Consider the following 26212-nt stretch of genomic DNA (forward strand, 5'->3'; position numbering starts at 1 on the left):
AGCTACTTATTCACGAGTAGGAAGTGATTGTCAGACATACAAAAATATTTTGGGAAAATTTGGAGAAAAGAGCAAAGCTAATAATAATGGCAATCTGTTGGATTTCTGCTCAGGACATGGACTGGTTATTACTAACACCATGTTCCAACATAAAAATGTGCACAAATTCACATGGATAGAAGAGGCTAGAAATAAGAAAAGTCTCATTGACTATGTTATCGTTGATAGTGATGTTTTCTCCCTGGTGCAGGACACCAGTGTGTACAGAGGATTTGAAATTGGAAGTGATCACTATTTAGTCTTGAGCAGGATAAAATTGAATTTCATATTGAAAAGAATAACGTGTAAGAACGTTTTAAAGCGAATAAAAGTTGAGCAGCTCTGAGATGTGAACTGCAGACTGAAATACAAAGCTTATTGAAGAAAAAATGAAAGAGTTTGAGAACAGGAATCAAACCTTGGAGATTCAGTGGCAAACTCTGAAGAAAACATTGATTCTGCCAACGAGGCATGTGGTGAGGTTGTCTGCAAGGATAAAAAAAATCAGAACTCCCTGGTGGACACAGGAAGTTAAAGAGGCAGTGAAGGAAAAGAAGAAAGCATATCAAAAGTTCCTGTCAAATAAGTCAGCTTGTGCTCTTAGAGAATATAGAGACAAATGCAAGAATGCTAAACACTGTGTAAAACTAGCTAAACAAAAGTCATGGGAGGACTTTGGCAAGAATATAGAAAATAAATATCAAGAAGGTGGCAAAATATTCTGGAAGTTGTTGAAGAAGCTTAGGAATGAAGGAAAGAGTGCTGTAAAAGGAGTTAGAGATGATAAAGGTAACATGAAAACAGGAGAAAAAGATATCCTTGAAGTATGGAGTAATTACTTTGAAAAACTGCTAAATGAAACAAGCAGTGATGAAAACACTGACCAGGCATGCAGTCAGGAATACATATCCATACTTGAAGTAGAAAAAGCCATCAAAGGCTTGAAATGTGGAAAGGCAGCAGGAGTAGATGATGTTCGACCAGAAATGCTGAAATATGGTGGTATAAGAGTTGTACAGTGGCTGCACTGCATAGTTCAGAAAGCATGGACAGAGGGACGAATTCCCGATGATTGTAGTAGAACTCTCATAGTACCCATATATAAAAAGGGAAATCAAACAACAATGTGAGAATTACAGAGGTATTTCCCTACTGAGTGTTCCTGGCAAGATCTATGCAAGTATACTTGAGAAACGGTTGAGAAGAATTGTGGAAGAAAAGCTTGGTGAAGAACAAGCTGGATTCAGGCCAAATAGAGGCTGTTAGGATCAGATCTTCACTTTACGACAAATAGTCGAGAAAGCATGGGAATATAACAAAGTTCTGTATTTAAGTTTTGTCGATTTGGAAAAGGCATATGACAAGGTGCCAAGAGAGAAGCTATTCAGTCCGCTGCAGTTATATAGTGTCAATGGGGCATTATATCAAGCAATACTTAGTCTTTATTTGAGTTGTAAGTCAGCAGTTAGAATTGAACGAAGTACACGGAGATGGTTTAATGTTAAATCAGGTGTGAGACAAAGATGTACATTATCCCCTCTGTTATTCATTATCTATATGGATAACATTATGAAGGAAAGTGGTATTAAACATGATATCAAAATTGTAGATGTTAATGTCAGCTCTTTGCTTTATGCGGATGATATTATACTTCTAAATAAATCCGCTACAAGTCTGCAAGATTCTCTGACTAAATTGAATAGCTGTTGTAATAGATATGGTATGAAAGTCAGCAATAAAAAGACAAAGACAATGAAAATAGGCAGAATCATTGAAAATGTTAACTGTGTTGTGAATGGAGAACCTGTGGAACAAGTGAAACATTTCAGCTACTTATTCACGATTTTTATTGAAGATGGTAAATTAAATATAGAAATAGACAACAGAATCAGCAAAGCTGGTATGGTGGAAGTCAATTGAATAAATTCATTTGGAATAGGTATAATAAAATTAGTTTAATCCTTTAATCAAGTGTGAGCAAACAAAGTTTGCGCCTGAAAGTATCTTCAGGACTGGGGTAAAGTGGTACAACACCAGGGCAACTCGTTGCAAAGGTGGAGCAAGCTACCAACACTCCTATCTGAGTATCTCCTATAATGCAAAACACATCTCCTTGCAGATATGTCTAATGTTATGCATTAAGGGTGGCACACAATTTGGCAACTCCTGTAGGTAGAGATGACCTGCTAATGCTTCTGCCTGGTAGCTCTACTTGGCCCTGGCTCCCACTGAAGAGACCTCAATAAAGGTCGAAACTAGTCTGGGTAGTTGCCCTTCCCTTAATGCGTAACATTAGACATATCCGCAAGGAGATGTGTTTTGCATTATTGGAGATACTGAGATAGGATAGTTGGTAGCTTGCTCCACCTTTGCAACGAGTTGCCCTGGTGTTGTACCACTTTACCCCAGTCCTGAAGATACTTTCAGGTGCAAACTTTGTTTGCTCACATTTGGATAAAGGATTAAACTAATTTTATTATACTCCAACCAAGTGAAAAATAAACTTTCAACATTTGGAATAAGAGAGAAATTAGTCGGAACACTAAATTAGCTGTGTACACAAGACGTTTGAACACAAGACAGTGTTCAAACGAGTTTTAACTTATGGATCTGAGAGCTGGGTCAGAAGTAAAACACTTGACCAAAGAGTAGAGACCGCAGATATGAGAGTCCTGAGAAAGATTATGGGCGTGAACAGATGGCATCAATGGCAATATCATATTAAAAACGAGGATATTAGGAAAGAACTTGACATTGTCAGCATCCAGGAATGCGTTTGTAGAGCTAATCTCAGGTGGTATGGTCACCTAGACAGAATGGTCGAGGAAAGATTAGCAAAACAAGTGTTTTCTGCCAGGTTGGCAGCAAAACGACCTAGAGGAGGACCAAGATATAGGTGGATTGATATGGTACAAAGTGCCTTAGACGATAGAAATATAAGATCTGATAATGTTGGAGTCTTGACAAGTAACAGACTGATTTGGAGGAAAATTGTAGATAGGAAGTTAGTAATGATGTAATTTTTTTCATGTAGTACTATCATATCCTGTACACCCCTTGAGGGTACATGGCAGGAATTTGATGATGGAGAGGGAATTTACCTCTAAAGCAGTTTACTATAATTATGCTGTAATTTCAGAATTCAAATAGTTTGCTCACCCTGTACTGCTTGTTGGAGTGTCAGACTGTCCACCTTTTTACTAATGTGCTATAAGTTTTCATGGATGGGATTGTCATAAAAAAAAAAATATATATATATATTGTCAGAAATATTGTGCAATATTTCTGTACAGTATTTTTTTTGTGACTTCTGCCCAGAAAAGGTTGTGAACCTATATAACACATTAGTACCATGGGTGGGCTAAAGTTATTTTTATTATTTTATTTTATTTTTATTAATTTATTTTTTATTTTTGTATTTTATATGGTCTGGAAATACTGCTCTAGAGACTAAATATGGAACTTTTTCAACCACTTCAGGCCTCCATTAAGCAGAACACTGGTCTCACTCTGTTAATGAAATTCATCTATCACTTAAAGACAATCTCAAACTCTGTGCCTATGATAGGATTGGAACCCATAGTCTGTTGGTTGGAAAATGGATTCACCAACCACTCCTGCAAATAGTTTGGTGTATTTACTTGAAAAAAAAAACAAGTAAATATACCAAATGTTGGCATCAAAAAAACTGATTAATAATAGTCACTTTTGTGGCAAACTTCCTTGGCATGCACTACTATTCAGTCATCTGATTATACTACATTCATTCATCCTAAATTATTACAAAGTCCTGACTAAATTTATAAAGCAGCAGTGGCTGTTCTAAAGGAACTCTTTCTTTTAACTCTCTCTCTTTTGTCTGTGCGCCCAGAATTTATGACCTGCCAAAAGTACACAAAACAGACACACTACTCTGTCCTATTGTGGAAGGAATCAACAGCCCAAATTACCACTTAGCCAAAAATTAGCGGCCACTCAAGGAATTGGTACTTCATTCCCCTTCCTACATAAAAAATACACATCATTTCATAAACAAAATTAAAAACATTACACTCAACGACCAAGATCTATTAGTCAGCTTTGACATAACTTCCCTTTTCACTAATGTCCCAATCAATGATACTATCTTGCTCTTATAGAACATACTTCCACACAACATCACGGCCCTCTTTGCCCACGTACTCAGCTCCGGGTATTTCATCAAAACAATTTTTACCTTCAAAAAGAGGGTACAGCCATGGGCTCACCACTTTTCTTCCCCAATAACTAACTTTTATATGAAAGGCCTTGAGCAATGAGCTCTAGAGTCGACGTGCCTAAAACCCAAAATTTGGCTCGGATATGTCGAAGATATTTTCACCATTTGGCCCCACGGCCATGAAGCAATGCATTCCTTAGCCACCTGAACAAACAACAGAAACGTATCCAATTCACCATTGAAATGAAAAAAAACCAACTCTCTTCTGTTCCTAGACACACTTGTCACATGTCTTCCCTCAGGCTGCCTCTCCTTCTCAGTCTACTGCAAACCTACACACACAGGCCAGTACATACACAAAACTTCTTATCACCACCCAACACAAAAACTAGGGGTCATGAGCACCCTTAAACACAGAGTTCAAACTATCTGTTCAAATGAACAAGCTCTTAACCATAAATATGAGACCATCAAACATACCTTTTTAAAAAATGGATATAGTATAAAAACTTTTCATAAGATCCTCCACAAAGATACCACTAATAACAAAAAAGATTTCAAGAATGCTATTGCCATACCATATGTTAGAGGCATTTCCGAAAAAATAGACAGAACACTACACAAATACAACATCAAAACCACCTTTAAACCCCCGACAAAATTAAGACACCTATTCAGTTCAGCCAAGGATCCTCTGCCACACCTAGCCCACTGAGAGGTTTACAAAATACAATGCACATGTAACATACCATACATAGGGGAAACAGGGCAAACCATCCCAATCAGGAAGGATGAACACAAATGACATATTAACATTGGTACCTTTTCCAATCAATTCTGTGGAATTGATTGGAAAGGTACCAAGTCCCTACACTGCACCAAAACCTGGTTCGAGAGAAAATTCAAAGAAGCATGTGAAATACTTATACATTATTATTATTATTATTGTTCCGGGAAACTCCAAGGAGTCGACAGACTCATCGAGGGAGGCCCTAACATCATGTCTGGAACAACTATTCAACATATCTTGCCTTGAACTCATTCATGGTCGTAGCACCCACAACAGACTCTGGAAGCTTATTCCACTCATTCACCACTCTCCAAGTAAAAAACCTAGCTCTAACACCCTTGTCAACCACGCTCTTGCCCGGCTTCCATGCATGGCCCCTAGTCCTCCCACCACCAGTCATATTTTCAAAAATATCTTCTGGATCAATCTTATAAAAACCCTTCAGTAATTTGAATGTCTCAATCATATCACCCCTCCTTCGCCTATCGTCCAATTTCTGCAACCCACAAATCCTCAACCTATTCTCATAAGGTTCATTCCACAGACCTGCTGTCATCTTGGTCACTCGTCTCTGGACCCTCTCCACTTCCTCCCCATCACGAAGAAACCCTGGTGCCCATAACTGGGCACAGAAGTCCAGATGGGGTCTTATCAAGGCTCGATACAGAGGAACAACAACTTGTTTGTCTCTGCATGTTAAAGTATTTTTCATAAGCCAAGTGATTTGATGAGCTGTTTTAGTCACTTTTGCAATGTGCTCCGTAAACTTCAACTCCATATCCACCAGCACTCCCAAATCCCTGGCCTCATCAATCTCCTGGAGTACGGTTCCACCAATGCGATATACTGCTGCTGTTCTTTTCACCCCAAAGTGCATAACCTTACACTTTGCCACATTAAACTGACATCCATTTTTCCTAGCCCAGTCCTCCAAACTATCCAAATCATCCTGTAAAATTTTGACATCCTGTGCACTCACAATTGCTCTACCCAACTTTGCATCATCAGCAAACAAGTGAACACTTTCTCTCAAATCCTTTCCAATATCATTGATGAACAAATTGAAAAGCAGTGGTCCAAGAACAGAGCCCTGCGGCACTCCACTAGTCACAAGACGTCTTTTTGACTCCACTCCTGAATAAACCACTCTCTGGTATCTCTCCTTCAACCACCCTCCAATCCATCTTACCAACCCTATATCTATCCTCATCTGCTCCAGTTTACTGATTAGGGTTCCATGTGGTATCCTGTCAAAGGCCTTGGCAAGGTCCAGTAGTATCACTGTAAACCCATTACCCCTATCCAGTTCAGCCGTCACTGTGTTATAAAACGTGAGCAAGTTACTGAGGCATGATCTACCCCTCACAAAACCATGTTGTCCCACATACAATATCCCATTTTCATCTATCCAATCCTGTATTCTTTTCTTGACTAATTTCTCTAAGACCTTGACAGTGATTCCTGATATGCTAATCGGTCGGTAATTTACAACAGCAGTCTTGGAACCACCTTTATGCAGTGGAACTATTTTCCCCTCCTTCCACCTGCTCGGGACTAACCCAGACCCGAGACTTAAATTAAACAAAATGGTCAAGGGTACTGACAATTCTTTAGCTGCTTCATGTACGACATGAGCTGATATAACCATCCAATTCCACAGATGTATTGACATTGAGGTTTTGCAATAGACTACTCACCTCCACTTCATTCACCACAATTCCCATATAATCTACTAGTTTATTCGTTTCTGCAATGTCACCACCTATATACATAATCCAAATTTGAATAAAAATGATGGTTTAACCATTCCAAGAATGTGGAGGACCCATCTGCAACCTTCATAGCAACCACAAAGAAAAATCTCAATACAAGAAGACTTTAATGAAGGTGTTTTTTGTTTTTTTTTGTCCCCCTCCCCTCTGGAATATTCAATAAAAACCTGTACAAATCCAGAAGAAAATCGTAGTATAACAATATGAACTGTACAATTCCAGAAGAATCTTAGTACATGAGGACTTTAGCAGAGTTTATTGTAGTTTTCATTTATTTTATTATTATTATTATTTTATTTTATTTTATTTTATTTTTTTCTCCTGGAACATTCAATAGCAACCTGTACAAATCCAAAAGAAAATCGTAGTACAACAATATGAACTGTACAATTTCAGAAGAATCTTAGTACATGAGGACTTTAGCAGAGTTTATTGTAGTTTTCGTTTATTTTATTATTATTATTATTTTATGTTATTTTATTTTTTTCGGAACATTCAATAGCAACCTGTACAAATCCAAAAGAAAATCGTAGTACAACAATATGAACTGTACAATTCCAGAAGAATCTTAGTACATGAGGACTTTAGCAGAGTTTAGTGTCGTTTTCATTTATTTTATTATTATTATTTTTAACACTAGAGGTCAGGCTAAGAAAAAGATTAGTTGACAACGTAGATTTAATTTACCTTTATAGAGTGCAACAACATGTAGCTTGGTTCCTATACACATGTATCCTTCTGATGATGACTTCGATATAGGGGTCGAAACTTCAATTGTTATTTTATTAATAATTAGTAAAATAATCATTTCAACACGTGTGTTTTGTGTCCCTAAATTCTTCAATATGAAGACTGTTCTAAAGGAAATTCATTACAGTAAACTTACTGTATAACAAACTATTGCTATTTAATTTATGAATTGATTGTACTTCAAATGTAGAAATATTTAGGATTTGACTAACTCATTTTTGATTTTTAACATAGAAATTTAACACAAGTAGAAAAAAATAAACCTTAATTAGGCTGGTTGACATTTTACTGGTTTTCAAGCTAGCATCTTCAATAACAGCCAGATATTTAATGGAAAGGTTATGAACCTATATAACACATTAGTACCATGGGTGGGCTAAAGTTATTTTTATAATTTTTATTATTATTATTTCAAAATTATAAAGAAGTTTTGGGCTTAGATATCGATATCTTAGTTAAAATCTCTCAAATTTGGGGTTACTTGATGCAGCTGTATTTCTTGAAAGATTGGAGAATTCTTTGGCACTGATGCAGACTCAAAAAAAAAGAAAAAGTCTCAGACTTCTGTCTGGGAGATGTAAAAGTAGTATTGTCTTATACAAATCAATTATAAATTTGATTTGAGAATGCAAGTCATTATAGCATTCTCCAAAACTTTAGTGGTTTCCCAAAACTCCAACCACAAGCTTAGACTATCTGATTCAGCTCCAGAGAGCACTTGCTAATACTTTAGTTTTGGTGGAAAAATTTATATGAAAGCTAATATAGATAGTACTCATCCATCACTTCACCTCAAAAGTACAAATCATAGTCATTTGATACCTGTCAAGCAAAAAGTGTGATTTTAAAGAGGAAATTTGGAAGTGGTTGTGGAATGGCTTTTCTAGTTGCTGATATTTAAGTTTGTTTCAAATATAAACTGAGAATAAATGCAAAGAATTAGCAAGATATACATAACATTTAGATGAATAAAGCACTAATTTTCAAATGGTTTAAAAAAAAAAACGCATCATATGGTTATCATTTGATGACACATCCTGAAATTTTGCTGTCCACCAATGTATAGTTGATATTGCATACTAATACAAGTTTCTGCCCTCAGGGCCAAATAATGACAGAGAGATGTTTGTTCAGCACAGTTTCCAAAGACAGCTTCCAAAAACAGGCTGTACTGGTTAACACAGAAGTATTTATATACTTGTATCTCCATCTTCATAACTTTTTTCTAAATGAGATACAAGGTTATAATTTTTTTTATTATACTGTTTTTGTTCATATTTTTACATTGTTTTAATTTTATTCTAAAAAACTTTTTTTTCATTTGATTTTATTAAACCACTGCTGCATGCTTCAGTTTATTTATTTATTTGTACACCTGAGTTCAATATTTTATTATAAATCTCCATATTTTGCAATAAAATTCAGTGAAGTAGGGAAGTCATCAATATTTTTTTTATTTCAGGTTTAAGAAAAATAATAAAGTTTGTAAAATGATATATTGATTGTCAAATTAATTTATGATTGTTCACTAAATTACTACTACTTGAGGCAAGATAATTATATTAGTATCAAGGAATAGTTCTTTATTTAAATATCAAATCACCATATTTCCCAAATTTTATGTTGAGCACTCTAGAAAAAAACCTTCTTTAGAGGCAACCTTGAGAGAAAACAAAGACTTCTTAAAGTTCTCCATAAAAAGGTCAGCTGATGAAGGAGAAGCAAAGGGGGGGGGGTGCACTCATTGCAAGTCCAATTTGCTCTTGTTCCACAAAAAAAATTGGATTGGAAGTGATGTTCAAATAAGGTTGATATCTAGTAGAAAACAATGCCCAGTAAGGTTTCACATATAATTTATGGGATTTTACTAAATAGGATGCAATGTTGAGAATTGCAAGGATACCAGAGGATAATACATGCAAAATTGATATCTGTTAGACAAAATGGAATGAATTTTTGATGTAAGAATAAGATGACCTTATGTGATGAACAGCAGTCGTAGAAGTATTTATAGAAGATGCAAGCAGTGGAAACTGAGTACTTGTGTGAAAGAGAAAGATTATTAATTAATCTGACTGTCCTTTTCTGTACAAAATCCAGTACTTTTAGGGAGCTCTTTGGGGCACCACTCGAGGTGTAAGAAAAATATTCAATGGTTGGGTGGATTTGTGACTTGTATTGGGTTAGGAGCGGTTTGGAGTTAAAGTGACACCTCAAATGAAAGAGAAACTAGTTTTTTTGTGGATGCAAAGAAGGCAGTATTTGTAATATATCTGTATCAAGAGAGAGACCTGAGGTTAGAGTTATCCCAAGATGGGTAATCTCATCTTGAAAACAGATTTGAGTATTGTCCAAGGCAAGACTGGAAGAAAAGGTTTTTTTTTTTAGTTAATAAAGGTTATCCAAATCCATTGATTTGGATAACCTTTATTATCCAAATCAGAGTTTCAGGTTCTGGAAGTTGTAACGATGTGCATCATAGGGTTTGTCAAATGAAAAGGTGGACTGCATTGTGTACACTGTCATCAGCATACATCACATGTATGCTGATGATAGATCATTTATATATAGAGAGAAGGAAGAGTGTGAGAAAAGAATAGAGCCTTGTGGGATGCCAGCATTAGTTGTATAATTGGAAGATCAGGAGCCATCTACTGTGAGTGTCCACTCAGAAAGTCTTAAAGTGAGTGTCCTGTCAGAAAGCTTGCAACCCAATTTGTACAAAGGTTAGGGATGACTGAATGAAGGGAGTCTGCTTAACAGACCTTTGTGCCAGACCTGAGTCAAAAGCTTTGGAGATCCCAAAACACTTTCCAAGCCAGAGCTATTTGTTCAAATGACACAGCCTTTAAAACTGAGCTTAGGGACCATTGCAACACCTTCTAAGCCATTGGCTACAGCCTGTATAATGATAAAATACAAATTCCACCCCCCCCTCCCAATCCTCCTTGCAACCATCGCACAGGATCACAGCAAAACTAAAATGCTCTACAAATATGGTCTCTATGCCACTTTTAAACCACTCATGCAACTAGCTACCTTAATCCGCTCTCCTAAAGATCAACTTCATCCTCTTGCACATTCTGGAGTGTATAAAGTTCCTCATTCCTGCAGTTTGGCCTACTTTGGGCAGACTGGTAGATAAGTTAACACCCACATTGAAAAACACAAAATTACATCCATGATCATCTTTATGGCAAGTCGGGACTAGCAGACCATGCTCTGGATATTCTTTAGCATAGGATTAAACTGAGGAAAACATTGGGTTTACACAGACATCACTATATCTAAAAGACTTTTAGAATCAGCATCTGCTATGAAGCATTCTCTCTACTTCAATAAGTATGATTCCATTAATTTGCCAAAGATCTGGGAGACAGTCATTCTGACACACCAGACAGCCTGACTTCTCCAAATTAATTTTACAGTTAACCATCCCATAGTGGGCACCTTTATTGGGACATTAGTTCTGTATCTATTACAAACTGAATTGTTTCTAATGCTTTAGTGTAGTGCCTGTGTGCCTTATCCCAGTTATAATTTGTGCTCTGAAGATGCTGAGTAGAAAACCAGCAAAATATTAATTTGTAAGTTCAATAAATTAATTTATTTTTTCCTCTCTTGGTGGTGTTTATACTGTGAAGCACCACTATTATGAATAATTGACAACACCTAAGTCTTTCGATGTGGATGAACGAAAGAGGTCGAAGCACAGATGAGCAGAAGTTGTGTCCAATAGCGTTTGCAAGTATAGTTTCACTAGCCTTAGAAAGATCTTTGGTTAGTTAAACTGTCCTTTTCAGAACAGCATCAAGAAATTTTTACAATTGTTTTGCTGCACCTACCAGATGAATGATGAGAGTTTACTTAATAGACCCTTGTGCCAAACTCAGTCAGAAGCTTTGGAGACATCAGGGGCAGCCACTTGAGATTCATCAAACTTTTCCATTGTGTTTGTCAGAGATGGGTGACATAGGTTAGTAGATCCCCTGTAGTGATGAAATCCACACTGTAGATTATTTATTGGATGTAGTGTAGAAGTTGGGTTTAATGGATCTTTCCATTACTTTTGAAAGAATTGAAGTGAGAGAAATTGGACAGTAGTTTGAAGGTAAAGATTTGTCACCCTCTTAGGAATAGGTTGTATGTGTTGTAGGGTCTACTAATAAATGTTGATTCTCAGACTGCAGGAAAGATGAATTGTGGAATAAGAAAGTGTAAATAGTTGGCATTGAGGAGGAGTCAAATCTGGAGCACAGATCTTTAGAATAATCATAGGAATGCCATTGATGCCAGGAGACTTTTTCAGTATCAAATTTGAACAAACTTTTTCTGGTTTCTTTCTGGGAAACCAGAAAAAAAAAAACAAAATAGGAAAAAAAAATGCCAGCAGTTCAACTTTGTTTTTCATTGTTGTGATGGCCATTTGGATGAGAGGGAGATGGAAACATACAGGAGCAGGGTCTTAATGTTTACTGTTTTATTTAAGAATTATTTTTAGTAATTCTTTGTTGTAATGCCAGTGGACTTAATAAAGTTTTTAAAAAATCAAATCCTCTATTGCCTTTTATATCCTGAAGAGAGTAAAGGATGTGCAAAAATCCTTTATCAGGTAGGCAGCAAATCTTCATCTTTCGAGCCTTCTAGAATTGAATTTAGAATATTTTTTTTTTTTTTTTGGTGGGGGGGGGGGGTGTTTGGTGCTATTGATGCAAGTGCTATTTCCACAAAACTGCACAGGCATACTACTCTCTCTTCTACCTCTTCCCCAAAAAAAGCTTGTTATTAATTTCTTAATCTTTTTGTTAGATTTAGTAAAGTGTAAAGTTGGGTAGTCTATAGAGGGAAAAAAAAAAAAAACATTAACATCAAATTAGTTAGAATTCAGTACATGAAAAGTACTGAATACAAGTTAGCTTATGAAGCATTGAAAAATAAATACTAAAGGAGCAGCATTCAATTTGATCTAAAATATCAATTTTGGAATTTTTGATATAATGGAGATGATTTCTGTAATATGAATACAGACAACCTTGCTATTGCAAACCCTCAGGGACCACAGAAATGGTTTGTTACAACAGTTTACTATAGTTATTATTCTTTAAAATTGCATAAATATCTATGGGGATTCATTTGCATCCTCTCCATGCTTTGTTATAACAGTAGTCACTGCAGTGAGAATTTACTATCATATATAATGATGCATTATTTCTGTTTACTAAAATGTTCATATTCTATTGGTATAATCACATTTAGTTCAAGTTTACTGGAAATTTATTTCAATTGATGGTTTTAACTCCCACCTATAAAAGGTTATAAACTGGGCTTAGATATTTTAAATTCATTTTCTCAGAAGAAAATGTTTTTACATGAGCATAAGCAAATAGTTTGTACATGAAGTATCTTCATGACTAGTCTTCCTGTATATAGAAGCTGTCAGCATCCCATCCCATCTTCTGTGTAAATACAGAAAAACTTCTGTATTTACACAGAAAAACTTCTCTGATTAAGAGTATTTTAAAAATATGGTGTTATACCATTACATTATTACTTGTATATGAAAAATGACTTTGATTTAACATTAGCACTTTCCTGGTCTAGCACCCACTGAAGAGACCTCAATAAATGTTAAACTTGTCTAGCTAGTATGGCCCTTCCCACAATGCCTTTGTATTATAATAGAATACTGAGGCAATTGAAGTGAAGCTAGCAGCCTCTTTTATGCAAGTACACTATAGACGAAGATACTTCACATGCAAACTTTGTGAAAGTAAAAGGATTAAAACAAGATAATAAATGCTTGTCAAGTATAATATACTTTTGACCAAACAGAAAAACTTTCTTATCTTTTCTGGACACTCTGCTCTGAGATGAAGCATGTAACTCGAGCCAATTCACCGAAACCAAGTTTCTAGTAAGCAGAGCAGTAGTCTCACACCAGATGATGAAATTCATCCCACTTACTGACATCTGAGCATCCATATCTGTGGATGAAGTTGAAGGTATTGGTTGGAGAACAATTATGATGAAAAACAATGAAATTCTCAACGAGGCTAGCAAAATGAGGACAAAAAAATAGTTTTTTTTTTGCTGATAATTGAGACACAAGTCTGGACAAGTACACGTAACCATGGATAAAGAGACCTCATAATAATTGTCTTATAAGATGCTACCTGGAATTTTCTATACTTCTGAACTCTGACTTTAATTTTCTAAAAACTAGGTTTTTGTTACTTGTGTACCCTTGGCTTCTAATGCCTCATTTAAGCTAACATATCTAATTAAAAATAGAAAATGCTACAACAAATGTTGTATGTGGTATAACCATTGTCATATACATGATTTCTTTTTAGTGTCTTCTTATCAGAAGATGAACTGCAACAGTTGCTTTTTTTTTCTTCAAATTTATTTGGTTTATGCATGTGCATATAAATTTAGAAAATAACACTTGGTTAATTGCTTATTTAGCTCTACACATTTCATGGTATTGGATTTTGAAATAAAGTTCATTTTCATTTTTGTGGAGCACATAAATGAATCCACACGTAGGAAAGAAATCATTTGCATAAAAATTTACATTTTGATTAGTGTTATTTGTTCATGGAAGATTTAAACTTGAATTTATTGACTCTTGAAGGGTTTTTTGTGATGCTCATCCATGAAATCCAAAGTACATTGGTATACTGTAGGTGGATGGTAGAAGGGTTTCTTTATTGAATTTCTTTTTTAAATATATGTATATTTATTCATGTAATCTAGAAACTCTCTCCTAGAGATCAAGCAGGAACTTTTTTTGAGCCACTTCAGACCTTCATTAAGTGGTGCAGTGGTCTTACACCAGAAAATGAAATTAATCTTCCACCTAGGCATTCCCAAATAGCCATGCTAAAGCCTGTCAGCCAGATGCTAGATCTGCTTGGCCAACCAGGCTGGTAGGGAAAAAAAAAACAGAAAAAAAAAAAATCTGTGCTCTCTAATAAGAGTAACTGAAGCAACTGAAGGGCATTTTCTTATGTCTCAAAACATTTCTTAAATCAGTATACATGTGTGGATCACCCAATGCAGCTCCTATTCTCCCACTGAGCTGTGTATTCTCCTAGGTGGTTTTGTGTTGTGTTAAACTGTTTAATGACATCATAACATGATTCTGCAGGAAGGAAATTTAGTTGAAATGATATAATTGTTGACTTCTGTCTCAAAATTTGCATGACATGAAAAATGTTGAAATAAACTAAAAAAAAAAAAAAAAGATTACATATATTTACAAATAATTACAAATAATTTCAAACAATGAAATTATTTGTAATTATATTTTCTTCATGAATTGCAGTTCTATGTTTTCTAGTATAGTGAATATCCTCAGAAAGTATCAATAGAATGTTAGTATGAATATCAAAGTAATACTCCATTGAAGGCTTTCCCCATCTCATTTGCATTAAGATTTACATTTTGATTAGTGTGATTTAACATTTCTATTAGGAAGGGATAAATTTCAGCTTTTTATGACTTGGTTGCCTGTACAGGAATTTGAAACAGGGTCAACTTTGTGTTTAGGTTCCACCATTTAAGGGGGAGAGAGAGAGAGAGAGAGAGAATGAATGTCAGTAGTTGCATAATAAACATTCAGATAGTTAAAGCAATACAATGTAAAGTAACAGCAACAGCTAAGTTGAGAATTGTCTGAGAGCAGAATCTTTAAAAAAAAAAATAATAATCTAAAATTTTCACAAATGCATACTTTTTGCGGATATATAGTTAGTAACAAAATCAGCACTGTTTCAGATAAACACATATTTTGTTAATGTTGTTTACTACACATCATTAATGCGGAAAAATTTCTAATTTTGTAAATGAGAAAGAAAAAAAAAAAGAAATCATAAATAGTGCCAGTGCTTGAATACCCCCTCCCCCCATACTTCCAGTTAGTAATATGGAAAAATGCTACTTCTGAAGTCTTGATGCATGTTCTTGGTCCTTCAAAAAATAGACATTATCATTATGCAATTGATGAATTTGCGTATAAATGTGTTCATTGTTAAAATGGCTGTAAAAAAAAAAAATAAATAAAAATTGAGAACCTCTTGTTTTAATATTATGAAAAACCTTTATTATACTGTTATATTCCATGTATCATCAAATTCCTGATATGTACCTCAGGGAGTGTACATGTGTACACATGATATATCAGTACACATCTTGATATGATAGTACCATATGTAAACTCATACTCCATTACTGAACTTCTTATGGACAGTTTTCTTCTAAATTAACCTGTTATCTGTCAGGACGCTAGTTACAGATCTTATATTTCAGTCTTCTAATGCAGTGCTTCCCAAACTGTGGGACATGGCCCTCTTTGGGGGCCGTTACTTTTGTTGATTGGGACCATGAAATAATGAAAACAAATTTAAAATTAAATTTACTCTGGAACTTGAAAGAGAAAAACAACTACCATTTTTAGACATCTTAATCAAAAAACAAATTGATGGCAGTATAAATCTATCGGTGTACAGAAAACCGACCAATACAGGTCGCTACCTACATTTCAGCTCCTCTCACCACATCTCACATAAACTCAGCATTGTACACATGTTAAAGAAGAGAGCGATTTGCATCACAACAGATAACGGGACCCTTCAAAATGATTTAACATTAATTTTCAACAATCTGTACTTGAATGGCTATCCAAGAAGACTAGTCAATAAAGTCCTTTTCTCTGAACCACCACAAAGAGAACAAGAAGAGATTCAATATATAAAAACTATTGCAATTCCATTTGTAAGTGGCATCTCTTACAAGCTAGTCAGCCTCCTCAAACAACACAAAATAAGAGTAACATTTAAACCAATAGAATCTATTCGTAAACTACTAAGATCTCCAAAAGACAACCACCCTTTCTATAAATATGCTGGAGTTTATAATATTCCATGCTCGTGTGACTCTAGTTACATCGGACAGACTTCGAGAAGCCTTGAAATCAGGCAGAAAGAGGCTATGTCAAAAACAACAGACAGGACATTTCTGGCCTATCATCTCATTTCTCTACAACTAACCATGTCATCGAGTGGGACAAAAGTTGTTCACCTTACTTAGAGGAAGATTACCATTCAAGAATTTTCAAAGAAGCAGCCACAGTCACCCATTCTACTGTCAACCTTAACAGAAATCAAGGCCTAATACTTCCAGAGATATGGAAAACCCTAATCAAATCCCTAAAAACAAAAGAAATGAACTTTAATACAAACTACAGAAAGTTCCTTAGCAACAGCTAGTTAATCTTGTACACGCGATACGTGTTTCACGCACGTTCAATACTATTTTATTTGTAATTATTCGAGTCAGTTTTTTACAATTATTCGTATCAGTTTTATAGTTACACATAATTGTGAGATTGTTTCAGCCTATATGTAAGTGCCCTGAAGATGCCAACAGTTAAAGTTTGGCGAAACTAGTTGGTTAAGTTAATAAAATGAATCAACACTTGATCTGTAAACCAAAAATATTATTATTAACAAATTTAAGATATTTTAATACTAAGTGTGCCATGTCAAATGTGTATACAAGCTGCTAAAAATGTAATATTTGCATTTGATTTTTGCAATATTCATTGTGTATGTTTTGTATTCAATATAAATACAATAAATATAATATTTGTCTGTATTGATTTTTTTTTTTTTTTATTGATAGGGACCATGAAATATTATAATTTTTCCAGGGGGGTGGGCTTTACATCCATAAGTTTGGGAAGCACTGTTCTAAGGTGCTTCTTGCTGTATCAGTCCACCAAAATTTTGGTCTTTTCTGGGTCTGTTTTGTGTTATTCTGGCAAAATATACTTGCTTTGCTAACCTTCTTTCTTATTCCTTCTCCCCATTCAGTTTGGTGACCATACCATCTAAGATTAATTCTGCTCACACACTCTTGAATGCTAATGGCCAGTTCTTTCCTGATGTCTTCGTGTTTTTTTTTTATATGATTCTGTTATTGATGGAATCTGTTCACTATCCTAGTCTTTCTCAGAAGTCTCATATCTATGGTTTCCAGCCTTTTATTAGGTGTTTAATCTAACTCAGTTCTCAATTCCATAAATTAAAATTGGTTTGAACATCCTCTTGTATGTAGCTAGGTCAGTGTTTTGACTAACTTCACCCTTATTCAAAATTCATTCAGTTGATTTCCTACCACTTTTAATTCTGTTTTAATTTACCAGTTTTAATGCTGTTCTATTTCCATATTTAATTTGTCATCTTCACTAACAACTGTGCCTGAATAGTTGAAATGTTTTACTTGTTCTGTCGATTCTCCATTTAAGATGTAGTTGATGTTTTTAGTATTCTTCCTGCATTTTTTCATAGTATTATTTATCTTTTTATTATTGATTTTTATTCTAAATTTATTATGCAGTTATTCAGTTTAGTCAAACAAACTTGAAGACTCGATGAATTTAAGCATAACACCATCCATAAAGAGCTGAAATTAACTTCTCCTATTTTGATATCAGGTTTAATGCCACTTTTCTTCGTAATATGATCCATGTTGATTATGAATAACAGTGGAGATAACATGCACTCGTCTCACGCCTGATTTAGCATCAAACTATCTTCCTTTACATCTTTCAATTCTAACTGTTGACTTACAAGTCCGATATAGACTATATTTCATGATATAATGATCCATTTATGTCATGTAATTAGTGTTTTGAAGAGCTTTTCTCCTGCCACTTTTTCATGCCTTTTGTTTTTTTTTTCCCTTTCAGATCTACGGAACTTAAATACAGATCCCTGTTATATTCCCATGATTACTCAACCATTTGTCTTGAAGTGAAAATCTCATCTTTGCAACCTCTATTTGGCCTAAACACTGTTCTAACCCAAGTTTCCTTTCTACAATTTTCTTAGCCTTTTCTTATTAAGAAACATAAGCATTACATTTTTTTAAAAATCGTATTGATTTTGTTTACTAATGACTTTTGCATAAGATCTTTTAAATAAAAGCTCTAACATTAATTTTTTTTAATAAAAAGTTTTTAAGTTGTATGGTTTTGCTTATTTTTTCCATATTTTCATATTTAATGTTATATTTGAATTATTTTGTGAATTCATATAAAGTGACATGGCTTAGTCAACAGTATTTCTGAAATAACAGTGTCAAGTTAATGACTTTTCCCATAAGGCAAATGATGGTATAAGTCACATAAATAGTATTATAAAGTTAATGACCAACAGTCTGAACATTTATTTAGATTTTTCCACATATTAATTAAAATGCATATTCCACATTACTTGTATATTATGTACATTACTGGATCATATATATTATGCCCACTTGGATATAAAATTATTTATAATAGTGCCATATGAATGCTGAGAATCGTTCATTTTGTTGTTAGTGTCTTTGTTTGCTAAAATGGAAGCAGTCTTCTAACTTAGTTATCAGATTAATTTCCAGTATATTTTAGGGTTTGGTCTACTTTGATTTTTCATCACTTTTATTCTTTTTCAAACACTTAATTTAAGTGTGGATGACAGAGCTTTTTTTTTCCCCCCTCTCACTTTCTTTGCTTGTTTACTTTTGTCACTAGCTAATGTGATTCCTTTCTGTTTATAAACATAAATATATTTCTGCATTAACTGGAAATAGTATAATGTTCCATTTTATGTTTGTATTCCTCCAAGCTCAGCTGTGATGGATATTCTGTGCATCTTTACAAAATTTACTTGTTTATGAAATAATTGGAATATGCAATATTTCAATTGTTTCATAAATTGAAATAAAAGTTGACAAAAATAACAATTATAGTAAATGCATTTTTGAAAATTATGGAGACAACTACTGTGTTTGAATGAAAACTTTAGTTTAATATAACTAAAATCTACATTCGACGTTTTGACCTTTATGTCAAGGTCATCTTCTGGAGCATACAACTATACACAGAAAACAAGCTACTCTACAATCAAACTGGTTTGTTAAAGATACTGACCAACCGCTACAACAATCGTTGGCCTGACCTCTGGTTAAAAAATAAAAAATTTATACATCAATGCTAGAGTGCTGTTATTAGTGTTATCTGTTAGTTGTAGAAATACATTGGGCGCAACAACAAGTATTTATCTATATACATATATTAACATCATGATTATTATTATTATTCCGGGCAACTCCAAGGAGTCGACAGACTCATCGAGGGAGGCCCTAACATCATGTCAAGAACAACTATTCGACATTCACATAGTATGTATCATACCTCGCCTCGAACTCATTCATGGTCGTAGCACCCACAACAGACTCTTGCAGCTTATTCCACTCATTCACCACTCTCCAAGTAAAAAACCTAGCTCTAACACCCCTGCTAACCACATTCTTGCCCAGCTTTCATGTATGGCCCCTAGTCCTCCCACCACCAGTCCTATTCTCAAAAATTATTATAGTAAATGTAGATCATAATCATGTAATAAAAGTATTAAAATAAATTTTAATAGCAAATAGTTATTAGCTGAAATTTTATATAGAGAAGGATGAGTGTATATAAAAAAGCTCACTGTTGTGAATGCAATTTCTTAAACATGCTATTGTTTCATGAATTTCAGCATAAGATAGGTCAAAGAATAAGTTTCTCTTATATACAGTTCAAGTTAAAATTGATTAAATATTTCATTATTTTTATTTTTTTTTATTTAGAGGTAGTGGACCATATATATGTGGTCACCTTCACACTCTAGGAGGTTTAGTACCACAGATGTATACCCTGCAGTCTACAGGGGCACTTGAACTTGAGTTAGGAGACTGGAAAGATAATCGAAGGTAAGCGAACTATTCTTTTGTAGTAGTGATTACAGTTATCTCCTGGTATAGCAGACATTGTTCACTCCAAAAAATTTTCAAAGTCCCAGCCGTGATTCCATAGCATTGCTGTTATTCTCAAGGAAATTCACTATAGAAAATCTTTCTCTATTATGGCTGGCTGATTTGAATGCATGAATGGATATCATCTCCACTCTCCAGCCAGCATACTCCCCTCTCTTGGTTCTGATCACTGTAGCTGACTGTGAAAGCATTTAAATGACAAATGATTTCTGTTGCCTGGCATGAAACCTAACTCTGCTAATTTGAATGTCTGAAATGACTTGAAAAAGTACCATAGCATGAACAGTGAATTATCTGATCCTTAGCCAATTCTCAATGCTAAAAAACATTAAAATAGGTTTACAACCATTCTTCAGCCAAGATTCACATTATGAAAAATATAAAGCAATAAAAACTATTTTGAAATTTATGGCTTCTTTTTCATGAGAAAAACAAGCAAGTTAAGTGTGAGTTGAGAAATGTCAGTTTTATTTTCAGTCTCCTTGACTAATACATTAATATATATATATATATATATATATATATATATATACACACACACACACAAATACCATAAATTAATATTTTGAATTTTCTGAAATCTTCATGTAGCTCCTAATATTAGATAAACAGAAAATAGCAAGGCTTTTTTTGTGATAGTGGAGCTGTCTCCTTGCATTCCACTAATATTCCTATAGGCTAAAAATAGTTTTACTGATTAAAATTATTAGAGTAGTTTGACATATGAGTTTTTTTTTTGAAGGTAAGGATGATACAGTATTCAGTATAAAACTTGAATGATTGAGCCAAAATAGTATGAGATAAAAGTTAATCAGTTACCTGATATTCAGCTAGGTGTGTATAGGATACTATGAGAGAGTACTACACGATGTCTTTCAATTTAATTGGTCTATCTCTTCTCAGGTCCATTATTCTTAGATCTTATATTTCTGCCTTCTGCTCACTTCTGACTGCATCAAACCACCTAGATCTTGGTGGTTCAATAAGGTCTTTCTACAGACATCTACAGGAAATCCACAACTTATGCAAATTATCTTGAAAGGGCCATGAAAACACATTCCTGATGTGTACTTATAGTAATACGTACATACACATCAGGAATGTGTTTTCATGGCCCTTTCAAGATAATTTGCATAAGTTGTGGATTTCCTGTAGATGTCTGTAGAAAGAACCTTATTGAACCACCAAGATCTAGGTGGTTTGATGCATCTCTTGTATGGGCTCAACATTAAAAAAAAAAAATGTATCCTCGCAGGTGTACAGGATAATTGATAGTGTTTGTGTATATTCTCTCAATAGTAACATACGAAAAAGTAATTTATTTCCTACGTACTCAATTGCATATAGTGCATATATTACATGTAGTTTCCAAGTACTGATTAACACTTATATTTTTTTATCGATATTCATATTTACATTTATATTTCTACATCTATCTGTAGTATTCTGCCCTTTACATCCATATTTATAATTTTATATATACATCTGTTTACACTATATCATTCACACAATATCAGTGATTTATGTTACAATGACTGGAAGTTGATCTTGTGGGCAAAATTAATCAATTTTGAGTGATACTTTTGGATAAGTCTCTGTTTACACACTGGCCACTCGTCTGCATAGTCTATTCTCGTAGACAGGCTTATACGTTGGTTATGCATTATTAAAACACTTAAGGAATAGAACAACGTAGTTAAGGATATAAATTAAATTAAACTTTAATAAATATTTTCCGATATTTCGGCAAACGTCACGTTGCCATTTTCTAAAGGAACTTACAAAAACGTTACGTGCACGTAGGCACTACAACACAGAAACTGGGAATGAAGAGATGAAGCTATTGTTCTCCTAACAGTCCTGATGGTGCCCTCTAGCGGGCTAAGTAGGTGTTCTTGGCCGTTGGGCTGAAGGTCTGCAGATGTAGGCCTCCCAAATTTGGGGCAGTCGCATACAACCAAATTTGTTGAGGTTTGGAGAATTTCTTAGGGCTGAGGCTGATTCCATAAAGAGTCTTTCAAATTTGTATTTGCTACGGTGTATCACTGTAGCTTTCTTCCACCGTATTCTGTGGCGTGTATTCAGATCATGGTCCGCAAGCCCAGAATGACTGTATTTGTGAAAACGGATGTAGTCCTTGTGTTCAGAAATTCTGATATTCGCTGTCCTGCCTGTTTGGCCAAAGTAAGACAGTTTACAACTGCAAGAGACCTGGTAAACACCAGGTAGGTCTAGGGGAAGTGGTTGGTCTTTAGTGGAGCGGATAAGGGATGCCAATTTTCTGTAAGGTTTGTAACTGGAGGTCAGCTCATGTTTTTTTAAGATTTTGGTAATCTTTTCCGAGGTGCTTCGAATGTAGGGAATGGTGATGATGGATTTAGAGTAATCCTTGTTGTGGGGGGGGGGGGGGGATCTGTGGTTTGTAGGTTCTAATGTTTTTTGGATTTTTGGGGGGGGGTAGCCATTGGCTGAAAAAGTGTTGAGGATGTGATTTAGTTCAGTGTTTAGGGCCAAGTCATTTGAACAGATTAGTTTAGCCCTGTTGTATAGTGTTTTCACTACTCCATATTGTTGTGAGGGGGGAGGGATTGTTGGTGAATGTATCTGCCTGTATGGGTGGGTTTTCTGTAAACTGAGAAAACCAAGGATCCATTAGGCTGGTGGGTGACTAGTATGTCTAGGAAAGGGAGGCTGTTGTTTTCCTCTTTTTCCAAAGTGAATTTGATTCTGGGTTGTTGGTTGTTTAAGTGTGTTAAGAAGGAGAGAAGTGTTTCAGAGCCATGTGGCCAAATAGCAAACACATCATCAACGTAGCGAAGCCATATAGTTGGTTTTTGTGGAGCAGAGGCTAAGGCTTTTTCTTCAAAGATCTCCATAAAGAAATTGGCCAAGGGTGGGGAGAGTGGTGAACCCATGGCTGTCCCCTCTATTTGTTTGTAGAATTTTCCCTGCCAAACGAAATAGCCTGAGTTCATTGTGAACTGAAATAAGGCTGAGATATCGGGAGAAAATTTAGCTTGGATTAGCTCTAAAGTTTCCTTGAGTGGGACATTTGTAAATAAAGAGGACACATCAAAGCTGACCATTATGTCAGTATGTTGGGGTGTAAGGTTTTCTATGCTGGCTTTGAAATGGGCTGAGTTTTTTATGTGTGATGGTGTATTGCCAGTATAGTGTGTGAGCTCTTTGGCCAAATGTTTAGCTAATTTGTATGTGGGGGAATCACTGCCATCCACTATGGGACGTAATGGCACATTTTCTTTGTGTATTTTTGGGAGTCCGTAAATACGGGGGGGGGGGGTATAGAGTTAAACAGCTTTAATCTGTTGGTAACTTCTACAGGCCATGAAGTGACTCTCTTAAGGAGCCTGTGAAGTTTTCTAATTTGAGAGTTGGTGGGATTGTAATTGATAGGGAGGTAAGTGGCCCGATCTAATAGAAGAGCATTCAGCTTACCTGTGTAGTCCTTTTGGTTAAGTACTACAGTTGCATTTCCCTTATCCGCTTTGGTGATAACTAATTCTTTATTATTCTTTATTTCCTGTAGAGCTTTAGATTTCTTGTTTGATATGTTGGTTTTTGGTGGTCTTGCTTTGGAAAGGACACAGGCTACATCCAGTCTTACACTGTTGGCGACCTGATGTGGAAGGTGGCAGATTCCGCTGTTGATCTGGATCATAATATCCTGACTAGGTATTTTATTGGGAGCAATGGTGAAGTTGTGTCCATGTGACAGTGCGTTGAGTGCTTCAGGGTAACTGAAGAAAGGTTGATTACCGTGGTGGTAGCAGTTTTTGACAAGACGGTAGAGTTCTTTTTTAATTTTTCGAACTTTTTCATCTGTCGGCCTCATATTTTTTTAAAATTCTTTTTCGGCAGCGGTACATGAGACGTCATGTAAAATCGACCAAAGTTCGTGGTTCAAAGTGCGCGAAAGCTCATCTTCGACGGCACGAATAGCTTAGTTAATGTCCACTAAGAGCGACCGCGTGACGGTGATTTGTTCGCATAGCAACGCGTAGCTAGCGCGGTTATGTATTCGGAGAGCTTTTTGTGACACAAACCGGTGCTTAAATTTTACACAGTTCGGGATTACTTTATTATCCCGGCAGCGTTTCAGGAACGCTAGACGATTTAATTGTCTAGACAGCTTCAATTTCAATTTACCGTATTATTACTATTATTATTATTGTTCCGGGAAACTCCAAGGAGTCGACAGACTCATCGAGGGAGGCCCTAACATCATGTCTGGAACAACTATTCAACATTCACACAGTATCTATCATATCTTGCCTTGAACTCATTCACGGTTGTAGCACCCACAACAGACTCTGGAAGCTTATTCCACTCATTCACCACTCTCCAAGTAAAAAACCTAGCTCTAACACCCTTGTCAACCATGCTCTTGCCCAGCTTCCATGCATGGCCCCTAGTTCTCCCACCACCAGTCATATTTTCAAAAATATCTTCTGGATCAATCTTATAAAAACCCTTCAGTAATTTGAATGTCTCAATCATATCACCCCTCCTTCGCCTATCGTCCAATTTCTGCAACCCACAAATCCTCAACCTATTCTCATAAGGTTCATTCCACAGACCTGCTATCATCTTGGTCACTCGTCTCTGGACCCTCTCCACTTCTTCCCCATCACGAAGAAACCCTGGTGCCCATAACTGGGCACAGAAGTCCAGATGGGGTCTTATCAAGGCTCGATACAGAGGAACAACAACTTGTTTGTCTCTGCATGTTAAAGTATTTTTCATAAGCCAAGTGATTTGGTGAGCTGTTTTAGTCACTTTTACAATGTGCCCCCCTAAACTTCAACTCCCTATCCACCAGCACTCCCAAATCCCTGGCCTCATCAATCTCCTGGAGTACGGTTCCACCAATGCGATATACTGCTGCTGTTCTTTTCACCCCAAAGTGCATAACCTTACACTTTACCACATTAAACTGACATCCATTTTTCCTAGCCCAGTCCTCCAAACTATCCAAATCATCCTGTAAAATTTTGACATCTTGTGCACTCACAATTGCTCTACCCAACTTTGCATCATCAGCAAACAAGTGAACACTTCCTCTCAAATCCTTTCCAATATCATTGATGAACAAATTGAAAAGCAGTGGTCCAAAAACAGAGCCCTGCGGCACTCCACTAGTCACAAGACGTCTTTTTGACTCCACTCCTGAATAAACCACTCTCTATTATCTCTCCTTCAACCACCCTCCTATCAACGGGCCTTCCGTGCGATTGTATCTCCGTGGATGATGTTTATTCTCGTAGACAGGATTATACGTTGGTTATGCATTATTAAAACACTTAAGGAATAGAACAGTGTAGTTAAGGATATAAATTAAATTAAACTTTAATAAATATTTTCCGATATTTCGGCAAATGTCACGTTGCCATTTTCTAAAGGAACTTACAAAAAAGTTACGTGCACGTATGCACTACAACACAGAAACTGGGAATGAATAGATGAAGCTATTGTTCTCCTAACAGTCCTGATGGTGCCCTCTAGCAGGCTAAGTAGGTGTTCTTGGCCGTTGGGCTGAAGGTCTGCAGATGTAGGCCTCCCAAATTTGGGGCAGTCGCATACAACCAAATTTGTTGAGGTTTGGAGAATTTCTTAGGGCTGAGGCTGATTCCATAAAGAGTCTTTCAAATTTGTATTTGCTACGGTGTATCACTGTAGCTTTCTTCCACCGTATTCTGTGGTGTGTATCCAGAGCATTGTCTGCAAGCTCAGAATGACTGTATTTGTGAAAACGGATGAAGTCCTTGTGTTACAAAATTC

At 35.6% G+C, this 26212-nt stretch overlaps 1 protein-coding gene across 1 annotated transcript in view; it reads left to right on the forward strand.

The window, feature by feature from the left end:
- LOC150101724 (transmembrane protein 62-like) overlaps nt 1-26212 on the forward strand; it is a 365932-nt gene that overhangs the window by 136529 nt on the left and 203191 nt on the right. The window contains exon 9 of the mRNA XM_090399895.1: nt 20228-20350. Coding sequence (XP_090256021.1) covers nt 20228-20350 — 123 coding nt within the window. The remainder of the gene's footprint in view (nt 1-20227; nt 20351-26212) is intronic.

Source organism: Typopeltis vanoorti, chromosome 11 (assembly GCF_054136105.1).
Source record: "Typopeltis vanoorti isolate ZY-2024b chromosome 11, IOZ_Tvanoo_1.0, whole genome shotgun sequence".
Taxonomy (NCBI): domain Eukaryota; kingdom Metazoa; phylum Arthropoda; class Arachnida; order Uropygi; family Thelyphonidae; genus Typopeltis; species Typopeltis vanoorti.